Source organism: Zingiber officinale, chromosome 1B (genome assembly GCF_018446385.1).
Source record: "Zingiber officinale cultivar Zhangliang chromosome 1B, Zo_v1.1, whole genome shotgun sequence".
Lineage (NCBI taxonomy): Eukaryota > Viridiplantae > Streptophyta > Magnoliopsida > Zingiberales > Zingiberaceae > Zingiber > Zingiber officinale.
The window spans coordinates 172423-190303 of record NC_055986.1 but is presented as its reverse complement, the minus strand read 5'-3'; the positions used below and the strand labels follow the sequence as shown (position 1 = coordinate 190303).

Sequence of the window (17881 nt, the reverse complement as noted above, 5' to 3'; positions counted from 1 at the left end):
AACTCAGAGTCCATTAACGATGATAAGGAATCAAGCTACGAAGACAGACTGACAGATTGCTTCACCGCCGATGGAGGTGTCCGCGGTGTGCCTCTCCGCCACCACCTCCGCCTCCGCTTCTGTCTCTCCATTTCTCTCCTTCTTCGGAGCAAGAAAGATCCGGGAACGTGGCCGTACCTTGACTTCTTTATCGGTTGCCGTACAGGAAACACAAGCCCCAACTACTGATTCTGCCGCCACTACCTCCTCAACTTCGAATTCCCGGGGTTCTCTCTCTGTTAGAACCCGTTTCAACTCTCCCGTAAGACGATCATCAATTGACGAGGTTAAAGCTTGTTCCGACCCGGTTTCTGCCCTCTCCAGGTGTTTTTTCTTCCATTTTTTCACTTGTGTTTCCGTCAGAATTGTGTTTTTATATTGGTCTGCATGAAGAATTTTGAATTCTAGAGTTAGATTTAGCGTCAAAAGATACGCGTAGTGAATTTATTGAAACTAGAGCTACGAAGCGTCTAGTGAATTTTCGGGGTCGTATTTAATTATCATGTCAATCATTAACTTTGGCCTTCATTTATTTTTGTTTATTCACATCCATAATAAATGAACTCAGTAGTCATCTTCATGATAAATCTTCATGGTGTATCTTCTTTGCAATTGATATTTTGTTAATTATTGGTTGAAAGGTGTTAATTAGAACAATTTCTTAATCTGAATTGTGAAGAAAATTTTTATAAACAAATTATTAAGTAGAATTACACTAAAAATAAGTTGTATTGGTAGAAAATCTTATTTTTAATTATTTTATTCCTATTGGTTGTATTGGCTTGATATGCTTTACATTTTTGATCGGTGTTTTGGGCTTTCTTTGAGTTGTGCTAGTTCCTGGAACATATGTATTGGTGGTCATCATTTACAAAGGAAAACAACTTTCCACTTCCATGAACAACAACCAAGTTTTATCCCGCTATGCTTTACATTTTTGATCTGGTGTTTTGGTCTTTCTTTGAGTTGTGCTAGTTCCTGGAACATATGTATTGGTGGTCATCATTTACAAAGGAAAACAACTTTCCACTTCCGTGAACCACAACTAAGTTTTATCTCACTAGATGGGGTCGGCTATATGAATCCTTTTACGTCATTAGGCTCTATCTCCTACTATATCATCATTTATACTTAAATATATTTTATTTTATTTTATTGTTGCTAACCAATTTTTTTTGTCTTCCTCTTCCTTGTTTGATGTGTGTGTTTGTCATAGTTTCACATCACCTAACTAGAGCATTTATTGGTCGTCTAAATACATGTTCGTACCATCTTAAACGCGTCTCTCAGAGTTTTCCATGCAACTCCGACTTTCTCTCTAATGCTCTCATTTATTATTTTATTCATCCTCATATGTCCACACATCTACCTTAACATCCACATCTCTGCAACTTTCATCTTCTGCTTATGTACTCGAGTCATAGCCCAACATTCAGCTCTATATAGCATAGCACGTCTAACTACGGTTTTGCAGAACTTTCTTTTAAGTTTTAGAGGTACTTTACGATCGTATAAACCACCTAACGCTCTTCTCCACTTCAATCATCCCACTTGTATTCTCTCTCTCAATCCCTTCATTGTTTTGCAACAATGATCTTAAATATTTAAAGCTCTCAGTTTCAGGCAACTCGTCATTTCCTATCTTAATAATTGTCTCATTACGTATAATATTGATATACTTAAATTACATATATCCTGTCTTTATTATACTAAGCTTAAAACTCTTCCCTTCTAGTGTTTCTCACTAAGATTCTAGTTTAGCATTTACTCCTTCACATGTTTTATCTACCAAAACAAGATCATCTGCAAATAATATGCACCAGTACTTTGTCTTGAATGTGTGTTGTAAGTTCGTCCATAATTAGTATAAAAAGATAGGGATTTAGAACTGATTCTTGATGTAACTTTATCTTTATTGGAAATGCTTCGGTTACTCCACATGAAGTCTTCACTCTTGTCGTTACATCTTCATACATATCCTTAAGTAGTTCAATATTTGTTATGTTAACACGTCTTTTTTCTGGAATTCTCTATGTAATTTCTCTTAACACTATCATAAGTTTTTTCTAATGAATACTATTGTATAGATTTTATTTTTGCTCGCGATATTTTTTAATTAGTTGTCTAAGAAGATGTAGAGTGTGATCTCTTTCGTTAATCTTTTTTCTATTACTCTTTCCTTAAGTTTCATGGTATGACTCATTAGTTTAATACCTCTATAATTTGCACAATTTGTACGTTTCCTTTCTTCTTATATAATGGAACTAGAGTACTTACTTTCCATTGATCAAACATTTTTTCCGCTTTCAATGTCATGTTAAATAATTTTATAAGTAATTCAATACCTTGTTTCCCTAGGCACTTTCATACCTCTATCAGAATATCATATGGTCCAACAACTTTTTCATGTGCATCCCATTTAAAGCTTGTTCTACTTCTGAAATTTGAATTCTACGATAAAAATTTAAATTTCTATACTTATTTGACCTACTTAAATTACCTAAGTTAAGTTGGTCACCTAAACATTCATTAAAAAGTTGATGAAAATACCTCTTCCACTACTCTTGTATTTCTCCATCGTTTACTAGCTAATATATTTTATTTAGATAAAATATCTTATATTCCTTTTTTTCGCTTTAGCTATTCTATAAATGTCTCTTTCCCCCTATTTTTATATAATTATTTAAAAGTTTCATTCTTTACTTCATTTACTACCTTCTTAGCCTTTTTCTTGGCTATTTTATATGCTTTTAAGTTTTTCTCATTTTTACAAATATATAATTCCTTATAAGTTGTTCGTTTTTCCTTTACTTTTTCTTGTACTGTCTCATTCCACCACCAAGATTTCTTACTTGGTGGTGCATATCCATGTGACTCACCAAGTATACTCTTAGCTACTATTTTTAATTTTGATATCATCTTATCCCATGTCGTATTAGAGTCACCATATATTTCACCTAATGCTTATACTCCTACCTCCTCCTTAAACATGTTTTGCTTCCCATCCATTAACTTCCACCATTTAATTCTAGAAGTCATATATTTTTTTTTTCTATTGATACTATACTTGAGGTGTATAACTAACACTGCTAACCTATGTTGGGTAGTTAAGCTTTGGATGACCTTGCAATATTTACAAAACTTTCTATCCCTCTCCCTAATCATAAAAAAACAATTAATGATTTATTATTCTCCATTTTGAATATGACCAAGTGTTCTTCTCTTTTCTTAAAAAACATATTAGCTAATATAAGGTCATATGCTATTGTAAGATCCAATATAGTTTTCCCTTTTTCATTTTTCGTTCTAAACTCATTGCCCTCATGTACCCGCTCATTTTTCTCATTTTTCACTCCGACATGCCTATTCAGATCATCTTCTATTAAAATCATTTCATTTGACAGAATGTTTTATAAGACTTCATCTAGGTTGTCCCAAAACATTGATTTTGTTGCTTCATCTAAGCCTACTTGCGGTGCATTTAAACTAATTATGTTCATAGTTTTTTTCATCACTATTATCTTAAGGGATATAATTCTATCTCCTTTTCTAACTACTCATGTAACTTCATCCTTTAACGAACTATTTACAACAATACTCACTATATTTCTTGATTGACTCTTTCCTATGTACCATAACTTAAAACCTGAGTTCTCTATCATCTTTGTCTTCTCGTCTACTCATTTTGTCTCTTGTACACACAAAAATACTAATTCTTCTCTTAATCATCGTATCTGCTACCTCCATTTTACATGAGGGTTCCTATGTTCCATGTTCCAAATCTTAGACTATTAGTTTTTCTATCAGATTTGTTCTTATCCAATTTATGATGTGAGAACTCTTGCTTATTTAACACTACATCCAAGTTCTCATGGAGATGTAGCGGTCCTTGCCGATACATTACCGTCGAACCTTGCAACGCAAACTCTTGCATATTTAGTACTACACGAGATGTAGCGGTTTTTGCCTAGACGTTACAATTGGACCTTGCAACAAACATTACCACAATAATTTAATGGATCTATTCATTGAACATTTGGCACACATAACGCAATCCTCCTCCTTTATCCAGGCTTGGGACCGACCATGACTGGTTTGTCATGGGTGGAGTTTACCACTTCCATGAATTTAAAAAAAAAAAGGATTAAATATATGAAATGTAAGTTCCTTGTTGCTAAAACACTCTTAAGATATTGTTAAATGGAGGGATTTTAGGTAATTATTCAACACTAAGAAAGAGTAAAGAGATTGCATACAAAGTAAATCTGGAATTTAAATTGAGTTCTTAAAAGAGGGGTTTCTTTTTGTGCTATGTGTTCCTTTTACCTAAAAGGGTAATTTTATTAGTGATTGATTATGTTTTATGGTCTGGAGTGTTGGCAGTTAAGAAATAATCCATTAGCAACCATGAAAATATATTATGATTTAGAGTGGGCAACAATGAAAAGCGGTATTTTCATTTTTCCTAGTTATACGTTGCATAAATGAGAATGCTTTATGATGTTTTTGTTAACTACTTAATAATATTTAGTATTTGTTCTGAGGTAATCCTTACTATTTCAAATCAAAAAAGGAGTTTATGAGTCTGTTGTCTTAAAGTAGGAATTCTTCTGTACTTTCTCAAACTAATTCACTTCACTCTTTTTCTGTTTCAATTTCTAATTCTTATTCTCATTGTCAAGTTCATAAGATAATTAAGTTTTCCATATAGAAGAATACTTTTTAGAATGTTTAAACTGATATGTGTATTTGAATCTCTAATTTTTGTCAATAATGATTTCTGATTGTTGTAGACCTTATGCCATATTCATTCTATGCAGGGTTGAGGGGGTATTGCAAGTTCAAGACTTCAATATCATATTACGCCATTTTGGAGAGTCAAGAAGATGGAGTGAAATTTCTCAGGTGAGCTAAAAATATTGAAGCAGTTGTCAAATTCTGTTTGTTATGGCATGTAATTAGTCATTGCCATGCATGTACCTTTACATATTTTTTAGCATTGCCATGGGAAGAACTTATGCCTATATATATATATATATGCTGGGGATATGGTAGCTTATGAGTTCACATTCAACAACCGTACAATTTTTTTGTTCCAGTAGCCCAAGGAATAGTTATATCTTCTGTCATGTTCAAGGAGCATAGAACTTCGGAGATACACTTCATTTTGGTCCAGTCAAAATAGAGCTTGGCAATTGTCCCACTGGAAAAAAGGGCTCAAGAAGCAAATATGACAATAAACTATTTTTTTTTCAAGTGTAATAAGTCATCATTTAACTCCAATGTTATGGCTTATTTCTAGCTTTGAGGGTAGCTTGGTTATTCTATGGATTATTTTTTTCTTGTTGGTTACTATGAAGGTTTTGTTGTTTATGGTTCACGCTGTCTAGTCTTTATTTGCTAAACAGTGCATTGGATTGACTAATGCTATTCCTTTACAAACTGTTGAAATTCATGTATTTCATTTGGTGAAAAAGCTCTTGGACAATCTTTTACTCATCAATGTTCAGCTGAAATGGGGTCACTTACATACAAATTTTGCAGATTTTCGACTGGATGCAGAACTGTGGGAAGATTAACTTTGCTTCATATAGCAGCTTTTTCAAATATATGGGTTTAAGTCGTAATCCTAACAAAGCACTAGAGATATATTATGGTATCCCAGATAAATCATTGAAAGTTAATGTCTCTGTTTGTAACTCCATTCTTGGTTGTATGATGGCTAATGGAAGATTTGATAGCAGTCTGAAATTATTTGAGCTAATGAAAGATGATGGTCTATCACCAGATTTGGTTACTTATAGTACGGTACAGTTTAGCAAAATTCAATTGTTTATCTCTGCTGGAACTTGTTTAGTGCTTTATTATTGTTTATGCCTGTGAATTGATGGGTTATGGCAATATTCTTTTTAAGTGTTTTTGTCCGTTCCTTTAGCTTTTATCAGGTTGCATTAAAGCAAAGCATGGTTACTCAAAGGCAACACAATTGGTCAAGGAGCTTCAGAATAAAGGTTTAAGCATGGATAGTGTCACTTATGGCACTCTTCTAGCTATTTGTGCTTCAAACAATTTATGCAATGAAGCCGAGATGTATTTTACTCAGATGAAAAATGAAGGTCATTCTCCTAATGTCTTCCACTATAGCTCTTTGCTAAATGCATACTCAGGGGAAGGGAAATATTTGAAGGCTGAGAAGCTAGTGAATGAAATGAAAGCTTCCGGATTAGCTCCTAATAAGGTTCATTTCAATTATTTTCTATATGTTTCATGATCTTCTGTCTTGTGTTTATGATCAGTTTTCCACGTTGCTCTCATGAAATTTTGATCTCCTCATTCATCATTTGAAGTTATGTTCAATGATCGCTGATAAAAAATGATGCTTTCACAGTTTTCTTATGCTTCCTTTATCTGAATCTCAGTTATAGTTGATTATAACTTTCCAGGCTAAAGATGAATTGAGGTTGGTTCAGCTAATCCTCTTTCTGAAGTTAAAAGCTGAGAAGATTAAGGAGTTATATTTGAACATATTTGCGACTTTCTTGATTCTCATATTCTTCTTCCAAATCATGTGATATCCCGTCAAAAGCTCAATCTTGGATATCTAGTACCAAAAGAATACCTCCATTATAAAGCTATATAAAGTTTGCTTCTTTTGTTTAGACGGTCCCAACAGCCTTTTTCTTAGGCCATCTTGTGTGTTTGTGTGCATATATTGTACATATGCATTCTATCTATTTTATTTAAATGTGCTTCATTTGTTTAGACTGTCCCAAAAAGCTCTTTCTTTGACCATTTGTATGTTTATGTGCATATATTATTATAGATATTCATTCCATCTGTTTCCAATACTTTTGACACTATCGATCCTTACCGGTTCTTGTTATTTCTTATGAGCATCATATTTATGAACTTTGATATCGTAGTCTGACCATAATTCAGATTGTCTTTTATATTATAGTTATGCATGGATGCCTCTTCCTGTTGTACAAACTTGAGTAATAGTTAGTATTGTTAATTCATTAATGTTCCTTGCTAACACATGAGATTTGTCCCTATTATTGTGTCTTATGTGATCTATGATTATCTAACTAAAGTTTTGAAAGTTGTTTAGGTTTTTGTTGATTGTTGGAATTTTAATTGGACTTGCTCGGAAGAATTAACAGTCAACCATAAAAAACTCCCTTTAGCAATTTCTTTAAGCTAGACCTGATTCTTTATCTGAATTTGTGATGCTAACTTGAACTTAATTAATGCCATCCAAATTTCATGAACTATCAATTTTCTCCTAAGTTTGACCAAGGTAATTTTGCAGGTCACCTTGACTACTTTACTAAAAGTATATGCTAGGGGTCATCTTTTTGAGAAATCTCAGGAACTCTTGTCGGAGCTAGAGACTCTGGGATATGCTGCGGATGAGGTAATTATTAGTGCAGTGGTTTCCAGTATCACAGATTATCTGGAAATTTTTTATTTATTTCTCTCTCTATATTTTTTCTGCTTACCATAAGACAAATGAATCAATTAGAGTTATAGTTACTGTAAAAGGAAACAAAAGACAACTCTATTCAATGTAAATACAAGTGATATAGCTTTATTTTTAGTACTACACCTGGACTATATCCATGTAGTTCATGTAGTGAACCGCAAATAGTTTGGCTTGTTGTTATATGTTGTATTACTTTACGAATGCCAAAGTTATCCTGTTATCTATTAGGTGCATTTATCATAGTAAGTCTACGAAACTACAACAACATTTAAGTCGACTACTTACAAGTTACATGGACTGATGCAAGCAGAGATGATTTAATATCAGCAAAACCACTAAAAGTTGCCTTTTCATATGCTTAATAAGTTGCTGTCTGTATTGTTTTTAATCTATTTAATTACTTATATTTGACCTAATTGGAATGCAATTATACTTGTAGATGCCATATTGCATAATCATGGATCATCTTGCAAAGGCAGGACATCTACTGGAGGCAAAGAAAATATTTGCCCAGATGAAGGAAAAAGATGTAAAATCTGGTAAGCTAACTTGATTAGAAGAACATATTTGAAAGGGATTATTAGCTGCTAGTCATGTGGTGCATGTTTTCTTGTAAACTCACCTGTTATTTGTGGCAGTGGCACATTACTACATCTTTGAGTCAAAGTTAAAACTAATAATATGTAGCTTTACGGAATGAAGTATGAACTTGTTCAAAGATGACTAATATATTTTATAGGTAGATGAGGTGAATTGATTTGCATGGAAGGAGGTAGAGGAAGATCAAAGCAAAGTTCAGTTAATTTAATAAAAAATAATTAAATTGATTTGAATATTACTAGTGATTTAGCCTGCTATGGAGTTCAATGGCATGATAAAATCCATGATGACGATGATGTTAACGATGATTATGCATTCTTCGAAACTTTTTAAATGCCCGCAATGTTTATACTTTAATTAACTGGAGCCTTTATGTTGTTGACAAAAGCTTAAATAGCTCTCTAAGCCAATCCTTTAAAGGTTCATGGCCACTATATGCAGGTACAATTCCCTCTAAGATCAATTAGAGCTCTTAAGTCTGTGTTTTACTGCTAGTTGATGGAGTATCCTCAGTTACTTCTCTATGCTCTAAATCCTATCCAAGTTAACAACCATGCTGCTTTATGACTGCTAGAATTGTTTTAGGACACTATAATTTGTATTGCCAAGTTAGCAATCCATTTTAGGACAGTTCGATGCTCACTTCTCAGGTAATGTTTGTGCAGTATATATCCAAGTAAGCTAAGAGCTTAAAGGGTCATGCACATCAGTAAGCTAAGAGCTTAAGTCAACCGTAAAGAAGCTCTCTGCTTGAATTTCTGACTAATTTCTGTACTTTGTAATATTCCAGTGCCTCTTTTTTTTTTGTTGGTCCTGACCATGAGGTGTGTATTCCCTGTTTGGGGGTGTAGAGATAAGGTTAAACCTCTCCAGCAGTATCATTATAAGAATTCAGACCCTGACATTTGACTGAAAGTCATTTGCTTATTGCTGGACCATGCCAACCGTTGGTATATTTTAGTGCCTCTTTTTCAGAGCTCTGCTGTATGTAGAGTTTCCTGGAAGACAAAAATCTCTGGATAAAGAGACGTCCTTTATACATTCTAGGATTCTTTGTAGTTACTAATTGGTGCTAGATCTTCAATCTACTTGTCCAATCTCTGATTCGAAGTAGCAAGAGACAACTTCCAAACAGCCCATCTTTACTTTTACAATGAATCTGATGTTTGTAATGTAGCAATGCAACACTACTCTATATTAGATTCCCTAATCAAACATCCACTTTCTTTCAGAATTCTGAATTCTGTGCAATTAGCTCTTATATAAATGTTCTTATCAGCCACTATGACTTGTTGCAGTAACATCATTCTTTTGTAGCAATTGAATTTACCTGCTTTGCGCTTCCACAACAAAAACCAATCATCCATGACATTACAAATTCAGTTAATTATTTTTTGCAGACGGGTATTCATACAGCATTATGATTTCAGCATTATGTCGTGATGGCTCATTGAATGAGGCAAAAGAACTTGCTAAGGATTTTGAAAAAAAGTTTGATAAATACGACCTGGTTATTGTTAATAACCTGTTAAGAGCTTACTGCAATGCTGGTGATTTGGAAAGTGTAATGCATATGCTAAAAAAGATGGATGGGTTGTCAATAAACCCAGATTGGAATACCTTTCATATCCTGATCAAGTATTTTTGTAGAGAGAAGTTGTATCACCTTGCATTCAAAACTATTGAGGACATGAATGGCAAAGGCCATCAACTGAACGAGGTGAGTTATGGAAGGCTTGCCTTTTTCTGGTGACATTTTTTTTCATGGTCTCTTTTCTATCTTCTATTACTTGTTGAACTAACATATCATATCAGTTTACTTCAAAGATAATGAAGCTTATATGGATATGAATGTTTTGGTCATGTAAAAAGAATTAAGCGGTAATAGATATAGTAGATCACTTAGCTGTGTTTGCTGCAAAATTGTGGCATTCAAGTGGACTTGGAATTGAGATTGATAGAAAATAATGGCTTTTGAAGACATTGTTTTCTCAACTTCTATCTGGTGGAGGTTTTAGGAGGTAATAACATTCACAAGATACTAATTTTATGATGCCATCTACTAATTTTCATTGGTAATAACAAACATTGAGGCCTTTCTATTTATATGGTATTCTAGCAATTGCAATAAAAGTGAAGTTCTCAGCTGTTCACCTTTGGTAATGGGTATGTCCACATGATTTTACTTGAGCTATTCTGTGTTTGTACAAAGAGTACGATGACTATTGATACATTAGTGGCTTAACGAAGTCACAGACTTGGAGTTCCAGTATTTATTTAAATTGCTTGAACATTTTTTCCAATAATTTGGTAAGTTTTGCATAAAGAGGCAATGCAATCCCAAGTTCGTTGACTAGGGAAATACTTAATGTTGCTTTTTGACTGCATTAATATTCCCTCTTGAACGAATCTTCAAAGACAACTTTTTATATACTATATAAGAAAAAAACTTGGTTTTAATTTAGTAGAATGGACATGTAATTGTTGAGAATGTAATGTTAAGACTTCACATTGACTATGGATAAAGAACTAATATGTCTTATAATGTTACTTTATCTAAAAGCTTTCTCCCTTCACACTCAAAAGCTCTCTCAAAAGCTTCTTAAATGTGTTGTAATATTCAAACTTATCCATATCCTTATAATAGGAAGTGTGATAACTGGGACTCTGGGAGTAAAGTCCATATTTCTATTTTTACTATTTCAAGTACTAGACCCAATGCTTGAGGATTACCTTTTTAAAAATTCAAGGAACGTCTTATTAATAATCCACTCTGCAATGAAACCTGATGTTAAAATGATTGATTTTACCATTAGCATGTATAATTTATCCTGTGTGCAATGTACAACTTGATAGAAATCTGTCATCCTGCTTTTCAAAATTCATCCTATCTATGTTTTTCCATGGAAAAGGGTCTAGTATATTTTCTCTAACTACTTTTTGTAGGAACTATGTTCTTCTGTAATTTTACAACTTGGACAATCAGGCTTTCCTTCGGAGGCGTTTTCTATTTATAATATGTTGAGGTACAGCAAGAGAACATTATGCAAGTCACTGCATCAGAGGATGTTCAGCATCTTGGTAAGAGCAGGTCTCCTGAAAGATGCTTATGTAGTAATGAAGGTACGGGTGATTTTGCTCACTGGAAGCCATACTTTGGTTGATCTCATCTTAAATAAGTTCTTGTTTCTGATTGGATAGGATAATAGTCAATCTTTATCTGCAAAATCCTTGGAGAAGTTTGCTATGTCATTCATGAAATCAGGTAATATAAATTTGATAAACGATGTTCTAAAGGCACTTCATCGATCAGGCTTCCAAATTGGCTCGGTATGTTTCTTCATTAAAGTTGCATTTTTTCGCTTTCATATTTGCTCTTAGTGTTCTTTGACTTTCATCTGTTCTGATCTTAGATCCTTTTGTCAGAATATTTCGGATTGATTATTTGTATTTCTAAATTGTTTGTGCTTCTTTTTCCAAGTGATAAGGTAGGGAATTTTATATTAATAGCATAAAATAATTACAGAGTAGACTACAATGTAGTGATGTATCAAGGGTAACACACAGATAGGTGATCTGGTGCTTTCTTGTTTCCATAACCAACTTGCAAGTTTGATTCTTCGTATAACCAGATGGGTTATCACATAGCATGTCACATTGCATTTTTTCTAAATCAAGAATACTGAGTTTGCATGTTCTAATCTTTAATTGTTGGCTTTTCTTATACTACTAATGCAATAAACCTGCTTGCATCAGTCATCTCCTGGCACATGAGAAGAGGAGGGAAAGCAGAAAGTGAGGAAATTTAGTCGATAACAAGAAATAAACCAAGTCTAACTATGCCAACATAACCAGTTCCAATTCGGAAAAGTAAAATGAAATATAATAATTTCATAAATTTGAACATGGTCCAAAGATCCAGAAATGGCATGAACCTTTGATCTGATTTATTTACTTCACATCAGTCATTTGTGTATTTCCAAACAGTTTCAAACTACTGCTTGAGTTACTGGAATTGCTGATGTTGATTCTCCTTTTTGATACCAGACTGATAATATACTTTTTGATTAACTTATTAGAAAATATAGCAAACCTTTAACCTCTAGTAAAATTAATTACTCTTATTCTTTGTTCAGGATGTATTCAGCACGACAGTTTCACGTTATATAGCAACACCTGCAAAGAAGGATCTGCTTTTGCATTTGCTAAAATGGATGTCAGTCCTTGGCTACTGTGTAGACTCTTCATCAAGAAATCTACTTCTCAAAAATGCTCATCTGTTTGGTAATAAGCAGATCATAGCAGAAATTTTATCCAAGCAACACGGGATGTCCAGAAAGAACAAGACAAACAAAACATGAATGAGTGATCTGGAGGTAATATAGATTTATTGATGGTATTTTGTGTCCTATTCATCTTTCATATGAATAATTTTCAAGGGATTTATTGCTATTGGTCTTTCAAATACCCAAACTGGGTATCGCACTACACGTGTCCTATGACAGTGTAGGCTGTTGATTAAATATGTAATTTCTTTTTATCTTTTTTGTCATGCAAACTGTTCCAGGAGGATGACAAACAGCTCAGATGTGTCTCAATGACACGCACGCCGTGTGTATTTCTTTACACTGGATTTTGATCACTTGGGTTGGTTCAGTTTCGGCAGATTTTGTATCCTAGATGGTCCGCCCAATACATGGCAGTGAAGCACACTGAGACAAGAATTGTAGATTGATTCCTTTCACCAGCGTTTCCACTATCTACCGGATGCAAGCAGCTAAATATTGGATTGTTATTTGTTCTTTGCTAAATATTGGATTGTTATATGCCCCAAGAACATTACAAGGCGCATATCAAGAGGGTGCGGTGGGCATGCCTTTGGACACGGTTGATTGCTAATTTTAGCAAATTATTGTGCTGGTTGGCCAATGTGCATTGGAATAATAATTCTTCTTCTTTCAACTTTTGTAAACACACCAAACGTGATCCGCTAGCATTACCATCTGCTATACTAATATATTAGAGTCAGCTTTTGGACATTCTTAAACAGGTGCTTTTAAGAAAAGCAAACCATTTGCTAGCCTATGGTGTCGAATGTATAATCTAAATTTCTATGATTCTTATTTTGTAGAATTAAGGAATTTATTGTATGAGTTTTTGACGAACTAAAAGCAAAAGCAAATACTGTACTCGCTTCCATACTGCAAAAGATAATGAGGGACTCCACGATAAATTTTGCACATACATGTTTGGCATTTAGGAGCTCCCCAGAAAGTCAAATGAACATAAAAGTTTAGTTTGATCTTACAACGTCCAGCCGGATACAACCAGAAAGAGATGCCCTCAAAGGGGGAAAACACAAGCAACATCCTTCCGCACCCATTATGCCTTGACAAAAGATTACGTAGGAACTGCAGTGCATAAACCCGTCAGAGAAGTGTCTGCGATTATTTTTCCTCTATTTACATTGTGAGCAAAATTAAAGCCTCTGCCTAAACCATGTTGCTGCAATAAAATCTATTGAAAAGGCAATCTAACCAAAGAAGGCGATGTGGAAAAACATAACTAGTTGGAATTGGCAGAAAGATGCAACCAACAACTGTTAGAAAAAAATAAAAGTTAACCAAGCATCTTCCAACGTTGAAGAGATACTTTACCTATTAGATTTCACTCCACGTGTGATAGAGAACCTGTACTAGCTCCCGTCCTGCAAACCAAACAGGTAATTTACCGAAGATCAAACTGACTGCAGCAACATGTTAAACTGTGTTTGATACTAGCTTCCACTTTGATTTTCCAAGCAAGTTATATTTCAACTAGAATCCAATTACAATATTCAGCAACGATTCATACATATAGTGATTCTTGAAAGTGCTCAAGTGTCTATACAAAAAGAAAGGCTTCCAAGAGTAACAAATAGCTAATTTTTCTACGAGTGTGTGTAAATGCATGTCTATATATATGTGTCTATGTATGTGTGTCTATTCATGGACTATAGGGCATTTTGAAAAATAAGATAAATTTCAAGAGGAAAATTGAATTTTTCCTTATGTTTTTTTTGAAGGATGTATTTGACATGAGCTGGAGCACTAAGCAGCTCGTATGCAAGGGATTAAAAACAAAAAATAACACAATAGGGATACAAGAAAGCTTAACGGACAAAATTGTGATAGGCTTACTTATGGTCAGATGGATTGGGCATTACTTCATAGACGATTGTTGCTACAACATCTCTTTTCAGCTGGGAAAAAATGATCCAACATGAGAGGTAAGAAATTAGCTTAATTTGCATTAAAGAACTCTTAGTAACTTAATACCTGGGTAGCTTCGCCTTTAAGTCCAATGTAATATATTTGTGTAGTTTCTCCACCGAAATTATCAGGAAAATGTAGAGTCAGATTTCCAACACCCTGAAACCTTGAGTATCTGAACAATTCATTGACACCATATTTAACCAGAGAAGTCTCAATTATCATATTCTCTAAGATCTTTTTTAGTCCAATATTATTTAGGATCACATAGTCACATATACCATGAACCTCGAGAAGATGAAAAAGATCATTACCTTGTTTGATACTCCAAAATCCCTTGTAGATTCTCTGTTAGGTCCCATTCCTTGAACAGAATAAACGTGTAATGATCTTAATGGAGAAATAAATTAACTAAAGCTACCAATCTACTTACCTGAATAGGCTGCATATTTTGAGCATCAGAGAAGTCAATGCCCTCACGATTAATGAATCTGTTAGAAGATTGAGAATTTCAGCAAGGTTATGTATAGTCCTCGTCAGAGATGTGAAAGAGTATGAATATCTCACATTATTATCCATAGGTGAATAGTAGCAGAAATTTAAATGAAAACAAAGATAAACAAACATCAGGATGCTGGCCGAGAGACAGAATCTCATTGATAAAATTGAATCCTCGATTGTGTTCCACATGTGATATTGTTGTCCATCTGGGGGGAAAAATACTGCTAGACTAGTGCAGACAGAAAAATCATTTGAACGACAAAACAAGTTAATCTAAAGATCAATTTTTATCAAACTAATAGTAGGAACATGTACCTTGTTGCTTTCAAGAAAAAAAAAATCTAAGAATTTACCACCAACACAGATGCCATTGTTACTCAAATTATCTACATTTTTTAAGCAAAGTTTTCCACATGGATGGGTGTTTATTGATAATTACCTTAAGTAATTTTTTGAGGGGAAAAAACAATCATGCTGATGCTACTAAAGTGATATTCTTCTAACAGTTATTAGCAACTATTATATTTAGTGAAATCCAGCAGGCGCAGTAGAAGTTAGAACCATAACCTACTTCTGTACAAGAGAAGGCCAACTTGACAAGTATGCCTGCTGTAGCATCTTTTTGTTTTGTTATGTCTTGTTAATTTCTCAACTGCTGTAACACTTAGCTGGGCCAGCAAACATTAACTCTGAACCTAAAGTATGCTTTCTTTAATTTCTTTTTGCAGAATTTGAATATTATGATCGTTGTTTGTCATCAATGAAATGATCTTCAATTTCACTTGTGTGTAACGTGTGAAAAATTATATTTTATGGATGTGATTGGATATCATGTTATGATCATGTTTCTGATCACGTTCTGATACTGTGATGATTGTTAGATTTATATGATAGTCATTTGCCATTTTTATCGTTACGTAAAAGGAGGAGATAGATAGGGTTTATGTTATGATACTCTTTCATTTCAATATGTCGTATGATATCACGACACATGTTTGTACCATGTTTATGTTTGATGTGTCGTATCACATTCATGTTTAAGTTGAAATTTGGTTGGTTTTTTGTTCAAAAAGGTAGAAAGTTAAACCTAGTAGATATCTCAATTCAAGCAACTCGAGGATGTAGTTTATTTGAGAGATGCCCACAAGGAGCAGGAGGATATCTAGTTGAAGGGAAGCTCTAGCCTTTTCCATCAAAAATAGGAAGAGTAGATCTCATGTGTTTGTTACATGTTTAAATAATTTTTTTTTTAACTGTAACTTGAACTAGTTATCAAACGTCAAAAAGGGGTATTAGAGAATCTTGGTTTGTCCATAGTGATTAAATTGATCATGATGTTTTGACAATAGGTTGAAAAGAAAACAAGACAAAAGTTCCATTTAGCAATATACATACGCTCTCATCTTCGAAGGACTTTTCCCTCCAGAACCACCAACAATAGAGATACTCTTGATCTTCACGTCTGAGGTAAACCTGCACGACCAGCAGTCATAAGGATGGAACAAGATTTTATTTACAAATCCATTTCCTAAACTTTTGCATAGAGAAGAGACAATTCAACAAGATTCTAGTATTGTGTAAATTGCCTGTGTCTGCATAGTAAATCGATGGAATGGGAAATTTCACAACCAAGGGCTAGCTACTAAATATGACAATTGAGGCTACTATATGAAGTGGTTCATGAAGTTTGGAAAATATAGCATATTCTCTGCGTTTAACTTATCATGATAGCATGTAAATAAATCTCAAACATTGTTGATAAAAAAAATGGTATCATTTTAAGAAATGATATTCTAATTTTACCGTGGGCAGGAAGATCAAATCCAACAAGAGATTGGCATACAGCAAACTAAAAACTACATGCAATAATATATCAAGTTCCAAGAGACAGATGTCAAGAGTAGTATGGTTACTTACGGTATGAAAACAAGCAATTCAGGATCGCCATCAATGCTTTCAAGAAGGCCCTGTTGGATGCATAAATCAAAACAAGAAAAGTGTGGCTCATTATCATTAGAAATGGCAAATACCCATGTACATTCTCTTAATGAAATAATTAGCAAACATGTGATTTCCACAGCTCTGCAATTTTGATATCTTCGAGTTACATTTCATAATTTCATAATCCAGAACTCTCAACATTATTCCATTTGCCTTTTGGTCATATTTTTCTTTGATGTGATTCGTGATCCCATTTTAAACCATTCATTCCATTCAGCGGAGTGAATAATTTGTTGAGTGGTTGGACCGCCACACTGAGAAGACTCAAAATGTCCAAGAAACTAATCAAGTTAAACTCCCAAAAGGCTTTCAATTTTTTCCTTCGTGCGAAGCGATGTGGCGAGGACAAAAGAACTTTAGCAAAAGACCAATCTACTATTCGCATCAGCAGATTTAAAAAATAGGCCTAACCTCGGAAGTATCTAATCGACGATCCCAGGATTTGAAAACCGATTTGACGCTTCCAATCACCGCTTCGTTCAACGCTGACACCTGAGCAATTGTGAAAGCAATAACAAACAAAGCGTTATCAAAAGAATAGCAAACTGGAAACCAAACCAGGCGATGAGGGAGACAAGAAAACCCTAGCATGAGAAAGCGAAAAAAGATAGAAAGGAAGGTCCGGCGTACCCTGGACAGGTCGATGTGCTCGTGCAGAGACCAATGGGCGGCGCAGCTATGATCCGCACAGTCGTGGTCGTGCAAGCAAGACATCGTAGACTTGATCCCTTTCCTCTTTCTCCCGCTGTCCCCTCCGGTTCTTTCTCGAGTTCTCGAGATTACTTTGATCGCGATCCCGAAAGATAAAGACGAGAGTGAAGGCCGTACAAGAATGGAGAGAGAGATGCGTGCTGTTGTCCTGTTGCACACGTGTCAAGCAGTGACTTTTCTTGACTCGGTTGATGATCCAGAAGTAATTTTTTATTATATATAATAATAATAATAATAACTTTCTCTTATCTTCTCACCTTACTTTCCCTAGATATTTTAATTTTAATTTTAA

General features: G+C 34.2%; 2 protein-coding genes across 4 annotated transcripts; one reads left to right on the top strand and one right to left on the bottom strand.

The window, feature by feature from the left end:
* The first annotated feature begins 36 nt into the window (after nucleotides 1-36).
* LOC122045444 (pentatricopeptide repeat-containing protein At1g10910, chloroplastic) lies at nucleotides 37-13242 on the top strand. 2 transcript variants are annotated; one of them, XM_042605674.1, is made up of 11 exons: nucleotides 37-363; nucleotides 4860-4944; nucleotides 5584-5847; nucleotides 5975-6277; nucleotides 7352-7456; nucleotides 7965-8064; nucleotides 9526-9845; nucleotides 11072-11248; nucleotides 11327-11455; nucleotides 12262-12501; nucleotides 12693-13242. In XM_042605674.1, exons 1-10 carry the CDS (start codon nucleotides 71-73, stop codon nucleotides 12484-12486), a joined length of 2001 nt encoding a protein of 666 aa, XP_042461608.1. In that variant the 5' UTR covers nucleotides 37-70; the 3' UTR covers nucleotides 12487-12501; nucleotides 12693-13242. The 2 variants fall into 2 exon arrangements, with proteins under 2 accessions (XP_042461608.1, XP_042461615.1); XM_042605681.1 differs by lacking the exon at nucleotides 5584-5847 and having other exon boundaries at nucleotides 38-363.
* A 114-nt stretch (nucleotides 13243-13356) lies between these two features.
* Nucleotides 13357-17689, bottom strand: LOC122045468 (PITH domain-containing protein 1). 2 transcript variants are annotated; one of them, XM_042605710.1, is made up of 10 exons: nucleotides 17509-17689; nucleotides 17290-17370; nucleotides 16795-16844; nucleotides 16273-16350; nucleotides 14810-14867; nucleotides 14691-14740; nucleotides 14443-14551; nucleotides 14305-14366; nucleotides 13783-13832; nucleotides 13357-13566 (listed from the first exon to the last, which is right to left on the bottom strand). In XM_042605710.1, the coding sequence occupies exons 1-9, from the start codon at nucleotides 17590-17592 to the stop codon at nucleotides 13793-13795; spliced, it is 612 nt and encodes a 203-aa protein (XP_042461644.1). In that variant the 5' UTR covers nucleotides 17593-17689; the 3' UTR covers nucleotides 13357-13566; nucleotides 13783-13792. The 2 variants fall into 2 exon arrangements, with proteins under 2 accessions (XP_042461644.1, XP_042461636.1); XM_042605702.1 differs by having other exon boundaries at nucleotides 13357-13536.
* Between the last annotated feature and the right edge of the window lie 192 nt (nucleotides 17690-17881).